The sequence below is a fragment of the Nansenia antarctica genome (genome assembly GCF_963989245.1).
Source record: "Nansenia antarctica genome assembly, chromosome: 2".
In the NCBI taxonomy this organism is placed as follows: Eukaryota; Metazoa; Chordata; class Actinopteri; order Argentiniformes; family Microstomatidae; genus Nansenia; species Nansenia antarctica.
In genome coordinates, this window is record NC_137675.1 from 34,513,101 (window position 1) to 34,531,984 (window position 18,884).

Here is an 18,884-nt window from a genome sequence, read left to right on the forward strand (position 1 = left end):
ACCTGTGGTGATTCACAGCTGACTCGCGTGAATAGCAATTCGCAATAGCTGCGACCACGAGATATAGAGTAGTACAAGCATTTTCAATCTGGTATTATCTCTATTAGTGGATTAACCGCTGTGGTGATTTAACAGCTGATAAAAATACATCAAGTAGACTACAAACAGAGCAAAACAATAAAACAACACCAGAAAACAACCAATAGGCTATACAATTATAACCAACAACCAATATGTGACAGCTCCTGGTGAAATGTGCAACGTAATTTTTCAGTTTTTACACATGCTTAAACTACAGATTGTAAGCTTTCAAATGATGTGTCATACATTCAAATCAGAGAATGATTGAACACGACAGGCGTATTTGAATGTTGGTTCACCTCAAACACTGAATGGGAGAAAAGTGACTCTAAACGCAGCCACAGCTACGAACGCTGCTAACAAAACACATCGCTACGAAGGTCTAAACTGTATTTTAATAACATCACAACATGCTGGGAGAACATCGACATGCTAAAAACACATAACTACACATAACTAGATGAACACACAGTTCTTGCTTTTGAACACGAGCTAAAACGAAAGTATGTTTACAAGTCAACCCTCCCTTACCGGTAGCCTCCGGCAAACGAGAATAGTGAATCCAATACACAAATTATAAGTGTTTAGTGATCGTTAAACTGTTGTTTATTATATCAAGTGGGTACTTTAAAACTTCAAGTTGAAAGCACCAAGAAGGACCGCCTCGAAATTCATCGATGTTCATGTCCCGTGCTAGCGCTGTTGCCTTCATTCGAATAGTGACTGTAGAGACGCTTCTACTTGCTGCTCTCTGTTCAACAACCCACTGTTCGAGTTTGTCCTCTAACTGTGGCCATCTCGCTTTGTTCCCTCGGAAACTCTGTTTAGTCTTCTTTACTTGGGGTCTTTATACACACACAAGTGGTGTGGGACTGTGAGTAAGCACAGTACCGGTGTTTACTGATTACCGTAATGCTGCAAGCGGTGCGGCTTTGTAGTTTACCAGTCGTACTGAAACATTTTGACAGAGCGCCTTGAGCGCCGTGTACAACCAGTATGGATCAACCAATTAACCAATTGATCCATATATAAGGCGCTCCGGATTATAAGGCGCACTGTCGTTTTTTTTGAAAATTAAAGGCTTTTAAGTGCGCCTTATAGTGCGGAAAATACGGTATTTGTAATGTCTCCTCACTATTCATTATTAGTATGGAGGATGGTGTACATCTCTGATTCACATTTTTTGAAAATGCAACAACAGTAGATAGTAGAAAGAGAACAAAGGATTCGTTTTTCCAGGAAAACTATATTATTATTATTCCTTCTTCTAGCATTGTAACTGCCAATGGCACCTTGTCCTAGCATAGAGTTCTGCTTATGATGGCTGATGTATAGATGATTAACTTACTTTAGACAAATTAACTTGTTGTAAAGCTGTCGCTTTGGATAATGTCAAAAATGTCAAATGCGAGTCACGTGACCACTCGTTGACGATGCACACGTAGTCTTCTTGTCCGCTCAATTTGCCACTTAATTGCACTAATACTTTACAATTTATCGAATAATATATTAGAAACAGCAATGACCACATCACTTGCTATGGGAAGTCGCAAAAGAGAGGTTGAAAACTCTCCAACTAAGAAGAAATGTAAACATACATCTATCTCTAAAGAAGACCTCGACGCCGCCATTGCTGACGGTATCAGGCTAGCGCTGCAAGAACAGCAATCCATCCTGAACACAGCTATTACTTCGGCCATCAAAGATGCTGTGGATTCCATCCTAACCCCTCAGCTTTGCTCAATCAAAATCGACATCGAAAGGACCAACGAGTTTATCCGAGGTATGAAAACGGATATCGAGCACCAAGCTAAGCTAGCCCAAAAGACCCAGAGCCGCATCGACTCTGTTCAGATGGCTGTGCGCGAGGACAGACATAGCATTGCTGAACTCCGAAAGCAGGTGGAACAACTCACAGAGAAAACAGCTGACATGGAAGATAGGGCTCGGCGAAATAATCTACGTCTGGTAGGCTTACCAGAGTCGTTGGAGGGCTCGGATGCTGCAGGTTACATCAAAGCCAACCTGGTGAAGTGGATTCCCTCCTTGGCTGGCCGAGTCATCGAGATTGACCGTGCTCACCGCATATATAACGGCCGCGAGCAAAACAGCAATCGCCCCCGTACCCTCATCTTCCGTCTACTGAGATGGCAGGACAGGACCACCATCCTAAAGGAAGCTAGGAAGATATATCCAGTGAAGCAAGACAAATCCACCCTCCTGTTCTTCCCAGACTACAGTGCCCCAACTACAACCAAGAGGAAGGGGTTCAACACGGTTATCAAGGATGCGCATGCCATGGGTCTGCAGCCTTTCCTAATCTATCCCGCTATTCTCAAAATGGAGCACGATGGCAATAAGATGTCCTTCGACTGTCCGTCCAGAGCAGAGGACTTCATCCGATCCTTGAAGTCACCACTTCAGCCACACCAATCCGAATCCTACGCCGGTGCTGTGCGGCGCGACCCAACAACGAAGCTGTCTACAGGACCCGTGCGACCCACACCTGCCAGGCGGCCCGGCCGAGAGGACTCTACCGCTGTCAATGATCCGGTGATCGAGTATGGTGACGGGATGGAACTGACCACCTAATCAGCCACGACATTGCCATGGGGACTGCTTTAGATTTCAACGATAGAAATGACTATTTTACTTTATTTTCCCCCAGGATATGCAATTGCTTATGGATGTTTACTTTGACTAACGCTGAGTCTAACGAGGTATGGTTGTTATGTTCCCCTATCTCAAACTATCATTTTTCACCATTATGATGGCCTGCTGATATCCCGTTATTTTCATTATTTAATGCCATGTCTAGGCTACCTTTTTTTGAGGGGATGATATGATTCTTTAAGTTCGATAAAGACTCATTGTTATAACTAGCAGGTGGTGTATTGAGCCGATTTGTGGGCTACAGCGTTGCAATAGACTGAGTCACGTCTCAGAGAATGTTTATGTTTTGGCAAGCCTGTAGGTTACCTTCGCGGTTTGCTAACTTTTTTGTACATTGTATTTTTCTCTTCATTTGTTTTTCTCCCTCCCCCTCCCAACGGACAAGTCGCGTAACGGATTGGACTTTTACTGTACTGATAGAAATACTAAGTAGTCATGACCAGAACTTTCATTTCATTCAGATATTCTGTATTTGCTCATTAGAATCCCATGGCGTCTGACCTAACTTTTATGTGCTGGAATGTGAACGGGCTTAACTCGGCTATAAAGAGAACGCGGATTCTAGAATTCCTCCACCGTAAGAAAGTCTCCATAGCTCTAATACAGGAATCACATCTTAAGGAATGTGACGTTACACGTTTTCAGAACAAACATTTTAAAGTTATTGCGCACTCTTGCGCTCAAAATAAGACCCGGGGTGTGCTCGTCTTGGTTGACAGGAGGTTGCATTTGACTCTTGATCAGATAAGAAATGACAAACAGGGCCGATTTGTTTACATAAAGACGAGAATAAACCAGGTTAAATTGATGCTAGCCTCCATTTATGCCCCTAATGAAGTCGACGCAGAGTTTCTACCAGATATCAGTAACACATTGTTAGAAAACTCTGCAGGCTATCATTTAATAGTAGGTGGTGACTTCAATTCTGTCCTCGATCCCTCAGTAGACAGGTCCTCTCCAGTTAATGTAAGCTCACAATCAACTGCACTTCTAAATTCATTTATAACGGATTTAAACGTTGTTGATGTGTGGAGAATTCAGAATAATAAGGCCAGAAATTATACATTTTATTCTAACAGACATAAATCTTTTTCCAGAATTGATTTCATTTTTGTAAGCCCATCCCTCATTCCCTCCATGTCCCCAATTGATATTCTGCCAATACTGTTGTCTGATCACTCACCTGTGTCATGCAAGATTCAGCTCTCTGCTAATACTGACAAGGCCACTAGGTGGCGGTTTAACACCACTTTGTTGACAAACCCTGACTTTTCGATCTTTCTTAAAGCTGAACTTGAAGTATTTCTTGCTATAAACAGAGCACAGTGTGACAATCCTCAAATTTTGTGGGAAACAACCAAATGTTTTCTCAGGGGCCTTTGTATTTCGTTCTCCTCCACTCTCTCTAAAGCACGTAACAAGCGTTTTAATGAGCTAGAGAAGGAAATAAAAACAGTAGAACATTTACAAAAACAAAATTTTACAGAAGATCAAGCCACACGGCTCGCTTGTCTCAAAGGAGAATATAATGCTATATCTCTCTCAAAGGCTGAATTTATCTTTCATAGAACGAGACAGAGATAATATTTTGATGCTGAAAGGCCCAGCCGCTTATTGGCACTGAGACTGAAGGAGAATGAAAGCAAAGCCTCTATAAATGCTATTAGAGACTCTGCGGGCACTGTTCATACTGCTCCCCAAGCTGTGAATAGTATATTTCAAACATTTTACTCCAACCTGTACCAATCTGACATAGATTATGATACATCTCGCTGCAAGGCGTTCCTTCATGGCCTCAATTTACCTAAGATATCACAGACTGAAAGGGAAGTTCTTGACTGCCCTCTTGACTTAAAGGAGCTACACAATGCCCTTCAATCTCTACAGAAAGGAAAATCGCCGGGCTTAGATGGTCTTCCACCAGAACTGTATTTAGTACTTTGGGAGTTGATAGGTCCTCTTATTATGGACTCCTTTAATGATGCTATATCTAGAGGTGATTTTCACAGAGATCAAAAAGTTGCCCTTATCTCTCTTTTGTTAAAAAAGGGGAGAGACTCGTTGGAGTGCTCTAGCTACAGGCCTATCTCCCTGATCTCGTGTGACCAGAAACTGTATGCTAAGGTTTTGGCTATACGATTGGAGGCTGTAACAGACGCCTTGATCAGTGAAGACCAGACAGGGTTCATGAAGGGACGCCTTGCATCTGACAATATGCGCAGACTGCTTCATATCATCAATTTAACCGATAGCTCTCCCAGCCCCTGTGCAGTATTCTCGCTTGACGCTGAGAAGGCTTTCGATCGGCTTGAATGGAACTACATGTGGGCTGTTTTAGACCATCTTGGCTTTGGGGTTAATTTCATTGCTATGATTAAGACTTTGTATAATGCACCAACCGCTTCTGTTCTCACAGGTAATGTTATTTCCCCTCCAATCCAACTGGAGCGCTCGGCGAGGCAGGGCTGCCCATTGTCACCATTCTTGTTCTGTCTCTCTCTTGAGCCCTTAGCCCAAGCCATCAGACAGAGTACTTGCATTTCCCCCATTTCAATTCTAGATCATAGCCACCACATCTCATTATATGCTGATGACATTCTATTATTTCTAGATAATATTGATACTTCTGCCCCCCATGTGTTAGAAATGTTTGAAGATTTCGGTAGATTGTCAGGCTATAAGATTAACTGGACGAAGTCAATTCTAATGCCCCTTAGTCCTTCAGCAAGAACCTCCTGTCTCCCTAGACATATCCCAGTGAAAGATAAATTTACTTACCTTGGCATCACTATATACCCAACCATACCACGGATAATTAAAGACAACTTTGATGTAACCTTGAACAAAATCAAAACGGACATTCAAAGATGGGATAGCCTCAAAATATCTCTTCAGGGCAGAGCTACGATAATCAAGATGAATGTTTTGCCAAGGATCAACTTCCTGTTTTCCATGTTACCATTACCCCCACCACCCAAATACTTTGATGATATTAATTCGTTGGTCTCAAGGTTCATATGGGCTGGCAAACGCTCGAGAATCCGTCTTACAACTTTGCAACAACCCAAATTGTCGGGTGGGATGGCAATTCCAGATTTTAAGATGTATTATTTAGCTTTCCAGACTCAAGCCTTACGCACCTGGGTGAATCCAAATTCAAAAGTACCTTGGAGGTCAATAGAGGCAGGCCTGGTCAGTCCAGTCAGATTAGAGGACTTACTTTTCTCAGGCACTGGACGTAGGACTCTCAGTCATAGATTTGGTTGCATTATAGATAACGCCCTTAAGGTGTGGAAAGCGTCTGAGAAAATCATGGGAGGTTCCTTGCGATTCTGTTCCTCCACTCCTCTATGGAATAACCAAAACTTAATGTCGGGTAACCGACCATTCAACCAGCAAACATGGAGCTCTCGGGGTGTAAATACTCTCAGAGACCTGTATGACAATGATGGCCTAGTTTCATTCCAGCACCTCCAAACTAAGTTTGTCCTTCCAGCGTCATCATATTTTGTCTATCTACAGCTGAGGTCCTCACTCAAGGCCTATGGAGTGCCTTGGCGCTCCCCACTTCCAACTCACCCCATGATAGCCTGGATTGAACATACCCCAACCTCTCGTGGCTGTGTATCCAGAATATATCGCAATCTAATGGACGCAATTAAAAAACCACTTGCGGTTGAGGCTTTATGGAGCCGAGAGCTTGGTGAATTGGATTTCCACCCAAACTGGGACACAATATGGTCTAATCTCAATTCAACCTCCAAAAATTTAGCTCATCAGTTAATTCATTTTAAAGTCATCCACAGGGCCTATGCTACACCATATAGAAGATACTTAATGAAACTACAACCCAACTACTACTGTCAATTCTGCCCTACCCCGACACCGGGTTCATTTCTCCATATGTTCTGGGAGTGTCCAGTCGTGGCCAACTTTTGGAACCATGTCAATTCTGTAATGTCCAAGTTATTTAAGATTGACTATGTTCCTAATCCATGTTTATGTTTGCTCAATGATGACTCTGATTTCGATTTAAGTATTACACAAAAGAAAATGCTATTTGCTGGTTTCACCTCTGCAAAAAAAACTATTCTTCAACATTGGATAACACCTGATTTCAGTATGAACACTTTTTGGTTTTACTCTTTACAGAGGATTGTGAATCTTGAGTGCACAACGGCCAGATTGAACAAAGCAAGGCCCAGTACAGTTGATGCATGGAAGGCTTATTCATTGAACTTGACTAACTTGACTGCTCTATGATTTGATTTTCCACTTACCCCAATCCGGATTGTGTTGTATTTCTACTATCTGGCTGTGACTTGTCTGCTACACTACCCCTTTTCTTTTTTGTTTTCTTTATATTTTTTCCCTCCCTTCCTTTCTTGTTCTGTATTGTCGTTGTTATGTGTTGATAAAAGCAATAAAAAATCTTGATCACAAAAAAAAAAAAATGTCAAATGCAAATGTAGTAATGGCGATCCAAACGTATGGTCCTGGCGCAGGTGGGACTGGCAGACGCTGTTACACTTGACTCATTGACAGCTACTTTACAGGGTTCCCACGGGTCCTTAAAATCCTTGAAAGTTTCTGAATATGAGAAAAAAATATCTAGTTTTTTAAAATAGACATAAAATAGACAGGTCATTGAAAGTGCTTGAATTACCCTCTCTCTCTCTAAAAATAAATAAATATATATACTATATATATTTTTTTTTTTTTAAACTTAGCTCGTCAACTAGTAAATATGTCTCTGTATTGCTCTGTATTACTTTACACATATTTCACAATATATTGTTTTGCTGTGCTGTGGTAGAGAAGGCAAGAGACCATCTAGTGTTCACACATTCAAGCCTCTCTTTTTAATAGTTGTCTGTGAGCGGATAGTTCCTATTAGGCCTACTGTATATTAGGCATAATTCTCATCTAGAGCTGTCTCAAACTATGCCGTGTTGGGTCCTTGAATTTGAGCTAATTGAGTCTTGAAAGTCCTTGAAAGGTGCTTGAATTTGATGTTTCAAAAGGTTTGGGAACCCTGACTTTAATAGACACTCAACACTGGGAAGGTCGGTCTCACCTTGTCTCTCACACAGCTTTCTGAAAAGGGTACCAAGCTGAGTCTGCTGGGAAATCTCCTCCCTGCTCAGCACAATTTACATTCATGGGGCTCAATTACATTTCCTTTCCTTTCCCAAATAAAATAAGTGCTTTTGGGGGATTTAATTCATTGATTACTTTCCTTCGTTGTGATAACATATGAGCATTAATTCACTCATGTGAAAAGTGAATGCGTTAATGAACGGAATGGGTGAATCAGTGAATGAATAAATGTATTTTATGTGAGTGAAAATATTACCCACTCACTCATCCACCCACCCACTCACTCACTCACCCACCCACTCACTCACTCACTCACTCACCCACTCACCCACCCACCCACCCACTCACCCACCCACCCACTCACTCACTCACCCACTCACCCACCCACCCACTCACCCACTCACCCACCCACCCACCCACCCACTCATTCACCCACCCACCCACCCACCCACTCACTCACTCACTCACCCACTCACCCACTCACCCACCCACTCACTCACTCACCCACCCACCCACCCACTCACTCACTCACTCACTCACTCACTCACTCACTCACCCACCCACCCACCCACACACTCACCCACCCACCCACTCACTCAAACATCCGTTCATTCACGCAGTCGTTGGTTTATTGGCCTGACAGGTGCACGCCCACTCTGTGCTGTCGTGCGGGCGGTGCTTTGACGAGGCCCAGGTGCTGTTCCCCTTCGTTGGCCACGCCCTGTGCTGTCTGTGGCTGGACCAGGGGGTGCAGGAGGCGGCCGCCAGGGGATACCAGTACCAACTCAACGACTCAGCGCTGTAGTAAGTACCCACTGACCTACCACACTCACTCCAGGGCTTAAAGTTCTCCGGCACGGTGCCGGATTTCCGGCGCGGGGGAATTTTGAGCAAAAAAATTAAATAAAATCACATGCTATTTGTTTACATCGTAATTTAAAGAGTCATCTTCAGCAAAGAGAGTTCCGCCTACCAATGGTATCACATTGCTCAAGCCAACCAACGACTTCTAGCCAATCGGAGGCAGAGTAGTGCGGCGGGCCTTAAGAAGTTTGAATGACTGTAATGTTAGCTTGTAGAGACGTTTGCTTTTAGCAGCCCGCTATCTCACTAACTTTAGTAAGAGTCTATTAAAATGGAAGCCAAGTTTCTTAAACCTGGCGAAGACACAGCTATACTAGAACGGGGAGTAAGGAATAAATGGCGCTGGGCATGGATAGAGGAGAGTAGCAGGGTTTTTCCTGCATAGAGAACTATGAGGCGGCCGCCTCCGTCATAGCCGCCTCCAGCTCTCGACAAAACTCTGACGGTCGTATTTTCTACAAGCGTTGCACTAGGTGGATTTCTGTCATTTCTAACTGCAATTGCGGCATTGCGCCGACGTGGTGGCGGGGGCGCTGTTTCACAAATAAGTTAGCTTTCGTGTTTGCTAGCGAAACAGCTGATAGTTGATGTTGACTGCTCAAGGAGAATACATAAGTACAGAATGCCTGAGAGCATTATATTACATTATATTTTGAATGGTCATCTGGTGCCTGAATATTGTTTTTTCCTTTACATATATAATGAAATTTCCACCATAAATTGATGGAGAAAGGGCACAAATTGGTGCATATCAATTCACCAGAATGCAAGAAATTAAGTCTTTGATGCTCGTTTAAGGACCCCCAGACAGCCCTGCTTCATGGGTCCCCCCCGATGTCAAACACCACTGGTACCACCTCCGCCTCATTTTGAGCCAGGAAAAACCCTGAGTAGTGACGGGAAGCCTTATGGGACGTGGTGCCAAGAAGGAGAATATAAGTGATAGTGGCTTAATAAGTAATCAGTTTGTTCTTTTAAAGACATGTATATATTTTATTCTGTATTGTTATAGTGATAGTGGCTTAATAAGTGATGCAATCAGTTTGGCCTTTTAAAGACATCTAAATATATTATTTTATTTTGTATTGAGTATAAAACAGTATTATGAATGAATGAATGAATGGTCTTTATTGTCATTAATACAGTACAGGTACCATACAACGAAATTTAGGAGGGGGGGCTCCCCTGGTGCTTGGAAAAAGACTAAAAACACGAGGGCCAAATGTAAAATAAAAAAGGGAAAAGAGCTGGTTTACATAAATAAAGGCTATGTACACTATCTACTATACTACTATACTATACAATAAAACACTGCTGTACTCTATGCTATGCTATAAATATCCTAACTTTTCCTATATCTGAACCTTATGTACACAAGGGTTGTCATATTGCACATAGTATTGTTGCACATTCATTTAAAGTATTAATGCATTTTAACATTGAGACATATATTTTGTATTGACTATAAAATAGTATTAATGCATTTAAACATTGAGACAAGAAGCTGTCTTCTGTACCCGCTCTCCCAATATCTCAAACTGTGACCCCCTCCCCAAGAAAAAGTTTCAGGCACAGGATTTTTTCCCACTTTAAGCCCCGTCACTCACACTCACACACTCACACACTCACACACACACACACACACACACACACACACACACACACACACCTGATCACTCACACTCACCTGATCACACACACACACTCACCTGATCACACACACACACTCACCTGATCACACACACACACACACACACACACTCACCTGATCACACACACTCACACACACACACTTGATCACACACACACACACACACACTCACCTGATCACACACACTCACACTCACACACACCTGATCACACACACACACACACACTCACCTGATCACACACACACACACACACACACACACACACACACACACACACACACTCTCCCCTTCATCTGTTCCACTCATGTATCACTTGAGTAAGACATGAGGACATGTGAACATTCTCTGTCATTTTGTGCAGTGTGATGTACAACACCTCCATGGCAGTTCACTTCCACAACGCAAAGCCAATATACACACACACACACACACACACACACACACACACACACAGATAGAGATCCTGGGTTGTAACTTAGCTTTTAGGCCATGGTATTCTCTGTGTGTTGCCATGTGTTACGGGGGAGTGTGTGTTAAGGTGTAGCCTGAAGAGATGGAGGTCTTCAGTCTCCGACGGTGTGATTCTGCTGTCCTGACAGCCGTGGAAGCTGGTTCCACCAGCAGGGAGGCAGGGTAGTGAAGAGACGTGACCAGGCAGAGGTGGAGGAGCGGAGTGAACAGGCTGAAGTTTGGGTATACTGTACTTCCAAACCAACACACAACAAATATACAGTGTCCTCCACAATTATTGGTAAAGATGAGTAAAAAGGGTTGTACCTTTTTGTGAATTAGCTTAATGTCACACTGAAAAATCTTCCAACCTTTAATTGAAGTAAATTTATATAAAATAAAATAAAAGAATAATTGTCATCAAGAAATTATTATTTCTAACAAAACCATAAGTGCCACAGTTATCACACGTGGTTTTGTTAGAAACAATAATTTCTTGATGACAGATAAGATATGTGACATTAAGCTACTGATATATGGAGATCTTTCTTGGTCAGGTGGCCGGAAATGATATATTGATGACTCAGAGAGAAGGTTGAATTGTAATCATGTATTAGGCAGATCTGGGTTGCATTCTCTTGTACTGTCACGATCAGAAGGCGGAACCCAGAAGCAGACAACGGAGAACAGGTAGTATGGTAATAACAGTAATTTATTATAGGGTTTGGGGTTAGGGGAATCCGGCTGGGGGTAGGTAGTGCAGGTAGGGGTTCTGGCAGGTAGACAGGTACTCAGACCGGCAGGGGGTCAGGTAGGTAGGCAGGTACTCAGACAGGCAGGGGGTCAGGCAGGTAGGCGGGTAGTCAGACAGGCAGGGGATCAGGCAGGTAGGCAGGTACTCAGACAGGCAGGAGGTCAGGCAGGTAGGCAGGTACTCAGACAGGCAGGGGGTCAGGCAGGTAGGCGGGTAGTCAGACAGGCAGGAGGTCGGCAGGCAGGGAATCCTTTAGCGGGGAACAGGGAGAAAAGGGTTAGGCTAAGGTATCGGATAATGTCTCGAGTACAGGGAACGAACATAGGAACCAACCATCAAGTGGTTACGATCTGGCGTTGACTGGAAGCAGGAGCAGGGCTTAAGTAGGATCCAGTCGCGGTCTTAATCGGCCACACCTGGCGCCACTGATAGATGGCTGATGAGCCGGGGGCGGAGCTGGGGGCGGAGCTGGAGGCGGAACTGTGACAGTATCCCCCCTCCGATGGACGCCTCTGGGCGGACCGCCAGGCTTGCCGGGGTGTCGGCGGTGGAAGTCCTGAACGAGCGTAGGGTCGAGGATCTGTTGCCGAGGGACCCAGCACCTCTCCTCAGGACCATAGCCCTCCCAGTCCACCAGGTACTGGAATCCTCGACCACGGCTACGAGAATCCAAGAGGCGGTGGACGGTGTAGGCAGGGAGGTCATCAATCATCCTGGGGGGGGGGGGTCGGGAACTGGAGGAGACAGGGGACTGGAGGACACAGGTTTGAGGAGGGAAACATGGAAGGAGGGATGGACACGGAGGGTACGGGGAAGCTTGAGACGCATGACCATGGGGTTGATCACCCGCTCAATGGTGAAGGGACCAATGAACCTCTGGGACAATTTCCTGGATTCAGTCCTTAGTGGTAGGTATTTAGTGGACAGCCATACCTTGTCCCCGGGGGCATAATTGGGAGCAGGGATGCGCCGACGGTTGGCCTGTCGTTGGTAACGCTCCGATGCCCGAAGAAGGGTGGCACGGGCCCGATGCCAGGTCCTATGGCAGCGGCGGAGGTGAGCCTGGACGGACGGGACCAGGATCTCCTCCTCCTGGGAAGGGAACAGGGGAGGCTGATAGCCGTAAAGGCACTGGAAGGGTGACATACCTGTGGCCGAGGTAGCCAGGGTGTTGTGGGCGTACTCCACCCACGGTAACTGGGTTGCCCAGGTAGTAGGGTTGGCAGACACCAAGCAGCGCAGGGTGGACTCCAGCTTCTGGTTGGCCCTCTCCGCCTGACCGTTGGTCTGGGGATGGAACCCTGAGGTCAGGCTGATGGATGCCCCGAGGCCGGAGCAGAAAGCCTTCCAGACCGCCGAGGTGAACTGTGGTCCCCGATCAGACACCACGTCAGTGGGTAGGCCGTGGGGCCGGAACACCTCTCTCACCAACAGATCCGCCGTCTCCCTGGCGGAAGGAAGCTTGGGCAGGGGCAAAAAGTGGGCGAATTTACTAAAGCGGTCGACCACAGTCAAAATCACAGTCATGCCGTCAGACATGGGCAGACCCGAAACGAAATCCAGGGCCACATGGGACCAGGGGCGACGGGGAATGGGTAGAGGACGCAGTAGGCCCGAACTGGGTTGGTTAGACGATTTATTCCGGGCACATACAGAACAGGCCAGCACAAAGGCCTTGGTGTCCTCAGGCATGGTTGGCCACCAAAAGCGCCGGCGGAGGAACGCCAGGGTCCTCGTCACCCCAGGGTGGCAGGTGAGGGTGGAGGCGTGAGCCCATAGTAGCACCCGGGATCTCACGGTGTCAGGGACGAATAGGCGACCAGGAGGGCCGTTTCCCGGGTCGGGCTGAGCCCGCTGAGCGGTCCTGACCGCCTCCTCAATTTCCCAGGTGACGGCCGCGACCACGCAGGTGACCGGCATGATGGTGTCTGGCACTGAGCTGGTCTCACTCTCCTTGTCGTAAAGGCGGGACAGGGCATCGGGCTTCACGTTCTTGGATCCCGGCCTAAAAGTGAGGGAAAAATTAAAACGGCCAAAAAACAGCGCCCATCTGGCCTGGCGGGAATTGAGCCGTTTAGCCGTGCGGATGTACTCCAGGTTTCGGTGGTCAGTCCACACGAGGAAGGGTTGTTCCGAGCCCTCCAGCCAATGCCTCCATTCCTCTAACGCCAGCTTCACGGCCAACAACTCACGGTTACCCACGTCATAGTTTCTCTCCGCCGGAGAGAGACGGTGGGACAGGAAGGCGCAGGGATGGACCTTACCGTCCGTAGCGCGTTGGGAGAGGACAGCCCCCACCCCGGTGTCCGAGGCATCCGCCTCCACCACGAACTGCCTGGAGGGATCCGGCTGAACGAGGATGGGTGCTGAGGTGAAGCGGTTCTTGAGGTCAAGGAAAGCCTTCTCGGCCTCGGGGGTCCATCGGAACTGGCAGGAAGTGGAGGTGAGAGCAGTGAGTGGAACCGCGACACTGCTATAGTTGCGGATGAACCGCCTATAAAAATTTGCAAACCCTAAGAATCGCTGGAGCTGCTTACGGTTACCAGGGACGGGCCACTCCAGGACTGCTCTCACCTTAGCGGGGTCCATCCTCACCTGACCATTAGCGACGATGTAACCCAGGAAAGATACCGACGGGACATGGAACTCGCACTTCTCCCTTTTGACAAACAGCCGGTTCTCGAGGAGACGCTGGAGTACCCGATGGACATGCTGGACATGGGTGACTGGGTCCCTAGAAAAAATCAAAATGTCATCCAGGTAAACGAAGACAAACAGGCCTATCATGTCCCTGAGGACATCGTTCACTAAGGCCTGAAACACCGCAGGGGCATTAGTGAGGCCAAAAGGCATCACCAGGTACTCGAAATGGCCTAAGGGAGTGTTGAACCCTGTCTTCCACTCATCCCCCTCTCGTATCCGAACCAGGTGGTAGGCGTTGCGGAGGTCGAGCTTCGTGAACACCGTGGCTCCCTGGAGAGAGTCGAAAGCAGAGTTCATGAGGGGTAAAGGGTAAGAGTTCTTGATGGTAATATTATTCAAACTGCGGTAATCAATGCAGGGACGCAGGGTCTTGTCCTTCTTAGCAACAAAAAAGAACCCAGCGCCCACGGGTGAGGAGGAGGGACGGATAAGGCCAGCAGCCAGGGAGTCCTTGATGTAACTCTCCATGGCCTCCCGTTCGGGTTTGGAGATGCTGTACAGGCGGCTGCTAGGAAGGGGTGCTCCGGGCAGTAATTCAATGGCGCAATCATAGGGCCGATGAGGGGGTAGGGAAAGGGCTAACTGTTTGCAAAACACCTGTTGGAGGTCCCGATACTCCGGCGGAATAGCAGACAGGTCAGGGACCTCTGGTCTGGGTGCCTGGGGGGAAACAGAGGTTGACACAGCGGACCGAAGGCAGGTGGCATGACACTCGAGACTCCAACTATCTACCCTGGCATGGGCCCAGTTGATATTAGGGTTATGTCTAGCCAGCCAGGGGTGACCCAGAACAATGGGAGCATGGGGAGTGCATGTGATGAAAAAACTCACCTCCTCCTGGTGGTTGCCGGACAGTAACATTGACACAGGCTCCGTCCTATCCGTAACCTTGGCGAGGAGCCTGCCATCCAATGCGATGGCCTCTAGGGGTGCATCTAGGGGGCTGGTGGAGAGACCTAACTGCTCTACCAGAGACACATCCATAAAATTGCCATCAGCACCAGAGTCAATGAGAGCAGGGAACACAGTGGACTGACCCTTAACGGAGATCGTGGCGTTGAGCTGGGTCCGGGTGCGGGGAGCGGCAGAGATAGCAGATCGGCTCGTTAGGGTCCTCCCCTCTCCTGACGAGCCTGCTGGTTTAACGACCGAGTGGGACAGGTGGAGAGGTAATGACCGGGCTCCCCACAGTACAGGCAACTGTTGTTTTCAAAACGCCGGCGGCGCTCCTCCTGGCTGAGGCGCATCCGGCCAAGCTGCATCGGTTCGGGATCCGAGGACGTCTCCCCTCTAGGAGTGATGTTGGGCCGAAAGGGACGAGAATGACTACTAGGGTTGGGAATAGATGGAGCACGCCGGCTGGCGAAGCTAACGGGAAGACGACTTCCGCGTTCACGTCTCCGTTCTGAGACCCGATTATCTACTCTGATGGCCAGGGAGATTAATCCATCCAGGTCGGAGGACTCGGGATGTGAAACCAGCTCGTCCTTGATGGTCTCAGCGAGTCCACCGGTGAACGCCGCGACAAGGGCTGCATCGTTCCACCCACTCTCAGCTGCCAGGGTGCGAAAACTAATCGCATAATCAGCGACACTCCGGGAGTCTTGACGGAGGGCGAGGAGGCGCTTGGAAGCGTCCTGTCCTCGGACCGGGTGATAGAAAATTCTCCTCATCTCGCCGGAGAACGCTGTATAGGAAGCAGTGAGCGGGTCCCCTCTCTCCCACAGCGCCGATGCCCACTCCAGAGCGGCCCCACGGAGGAGACCGATCACCAGGCATACCCGACCCCGGTCGGTGGAGAAGGACGTGGGCTGCTGTTCCATCACCAGCTCACACTGTAGGAGGAAGGAACGGCAGCAACCCTGTTTGCCGTCGTAACGATCCGGCATGGGAACCCGGGGCTCTCGGATCACCGGAGCGGGTAGGAGCTGGGGGGTGGTCGGTGTAGCATTAGCAGCGGCGGCTGCTCCCGTGTCCTGGAACCCGGTCAGAGTGGTGCTCATGTCACGGAGCCTCCCCACTATCTCCTGTAGGAGGGAGTCGTGTTTCTCCAACACGGTGTAGTTATTGTTCACCATCTGCCGGACTGTCTCGATGTCTGCTGGGTTCGACATGGCCAGATCGTACTGTCACGATCAGAAGGCGGAACCCAGAAGCAGACAACGGAGAACAGGTAGTATGGTAATAACAGTAATTTATTATAGGGTTTGGGGTTAGGGGAATCCGGCTGGGGGTAGGTAGTGCAGGTAGGGGTTCTGGCAGGTAGACAGGTACTCAGACCGGCAGGGGGTCAGGTAGGTAGGCAGGTACTCAGACAGGCAGGGGGTCAGGCAGGTAGGCGGGTAGTCAGACAGGCAGGGGATCAGGCAGGTAGGCAGGTACTCAGACAGGCAGGAGGTCAGGCAGGTAGGCAGGTACTCAGACAGGCAGGGGGTCAGGCAGGTAGGCGGGTAGTCAGACAGGCAGGAGGTCGGCAGGCAGGGAATCCTTTAGCGGGGAACAGGGAGAAAAGGGTTAGGCTAAGGTATCGGATAATGTCTCGAGTACAGGGAACGAACATAGGAACCAACCATCAAGTGGTTACGATCTGGCGTTGACTGGAAGCAGGAGCAGGGCTTAAGTAGGATCCAGTCGCGGTCTTAATCGGCCACACCTGGCGCCACTGATAGATGGCTGATGAGCCGGGGGCGGAGCTGGGGGCGGAGCTGGAGGCGGAACTGTGACATGTACAGATGTTTCCAAGGCAGCATGCTCTGTTAAGTCCAAGCTTCAAGCATGGCTACGACATAAGGGATGCCGAGCTTGGCTACGGCTGGTGCCGAGCAAAGTACTGATGTTTGTTACAGCTTATATACTTGTTCTCAGAGAGGGAATAGCTTTACCTCGTAACGTTCAATACTGACATTAGTTCTAGTGTTGTTCCGATACCGATACTAGTATCGGCATGGCCACCGATACGCACAAAAATGCTGTTATCGGTATCGGCGAGTACTAACAAATAATAACACTGTAAGAGTCTCTAGGCACAGAGGGAGGTCGACACAGAGGAACAGTTGCAGAATATGCTTTTATTTAGTCCAGCACAGCTCAGCACCGTCACTGACGTGCTGAGCGAGTCTTTTCCCCCCCGCTGCTTCTCCCTTCCGGGACCCGCACCCGCTGTTCTCCCTTTCGGGACCCGCTCCCGCTGTCTCTCCCTTTCGGGACCCGCTCCGCGACCCGCCCCCTCTCGGGACTCGTTCGCTCCCGGCAGAGCCCTCGCTCTCGCCCCGCTGCTCCTCCCTTTCGGGACCCGCTCCGTCCGCCCGCTCCTGGCAGAGCCCTCGCTCTCGCCCCGCTGCTCCTCCCTTTCGGGACCCGCTCCGTCCGCCCGGCTCCCCGCACCTAACCCCCTTTCGGGATCTCGTGCGTCCTCGCCGCGGCTCGCTCTCTCTCTCTGTCTCACAGTGTCTCTCCGCGGCAGGTACTTCCTGCCCTACTCATCTCCCGAGGGAACAAACACACACAGGTTAAATAGACCAGTGGGACAACGAGTCTGATCACTGACACCTGTCCGTAATCAGCCCATTATTCCCCTCCAATGGCAGTCTGGCTCCCTCTGCAGGCCAGAACGCGCCATGTTCCCCACAAACACCCGATACCAAACTTTCACTATCGCGGAAAAACAAACACGCATGCTGTAGAGGTGTAGTGAGGAGAACATGTCGGCGGTTTGGAGATATTTCAAGGTGGATAGTCCGGTGTGTACAACGGCTAAATGCACAATTTGCGGTCTCAATGTGTCGAGGGGTGGCACTAAAGCTGGCAGTTTCAATACTAGCAACTTAATTAAGCATTTAAAGGCAAAACATATTAAAGAGCACGAAGAGTTTCTGTCATCTACTGCAGCTGCGACAGCGAGCAAGAGAACGGATGGACCAAAACAACAAACGCTGAGTAGCTCATTCCATAAAAAGGACCAGTGGGACGCGACGAGTGAAATGGCAAGAAAGATGACTGAGAAAATGTCTGAAATGATTGTGCTCTGTGACCTGCCCCTCTCCTTTGTTGACAATGTGGGATTGCGCCTTTTTATGGCTCACGCTGTACCTAAATACAAAATACCAGGTCGCAAATACATCACGGAGACGGCCGTCCCTGCCCTCAATAAGAAGGTGACTGAGCATGTTTCAGATAAGCTAGGAAAGGTGCAGGCCATCAGCTTCACTACGGATATTTGGACCAGCGACGTCTCCCCACTGTCCCTGCTTAGTTTAACTGCTCACTGGGTGGACTCCGAATCATACAACCGGGAAAGCGTTGTGCTGCATGCAAACGAGTTCAAGGGGTCCCACACTGGTGAAGCAATTGCAGAAGCAATTGAGAGTATGCTGCTTAACTGGAACATCCCAAAGTCCAAGGTAACATTAGCCTACTTCTTTGTTCTTGTCTTACTCTAAAATGTTGTATTTTCTCTTGTGTTTTTATTTTCACTTGTCGTTTATATTTACTTAATAATGTATTATTACTTATTATTGAAGGTCCACGCCATTCTCTGTGATAACGCCAGCAACATGAAGAAGGCGATGAGGGACTTTCGAGAATGGGATGCTTTGCCCACTTGATCC

At 48.1% G+C, this 18,884-nt stretch overlaps 1 protein-coding gene across 1 annotated transcript in view; it reads left to right on the plus strand.

Annotated features, from left to right (window-relative positions):
• gnav1 (guanine nucleotide binding protein (G protein) alpha v1) overlaps nt 1-18,884 on the plus strand; it is a gene marked incomplete at both ends in the record, with an annotated part of 123,792 nt that overhangs the window by 59,381 nt on the left and 45,527 nt on the right. Inside the window, one exon of the mRNA XM_080524042.1 lies at nt 8,498-8,658. Coding sequence (XP_080380168.1) covers nt 8,498-8,658 — 161 coding nt within the window. The remainder of the gene's footprint in view (nt 1-8,497; nt 8,659-18,884) is intronic.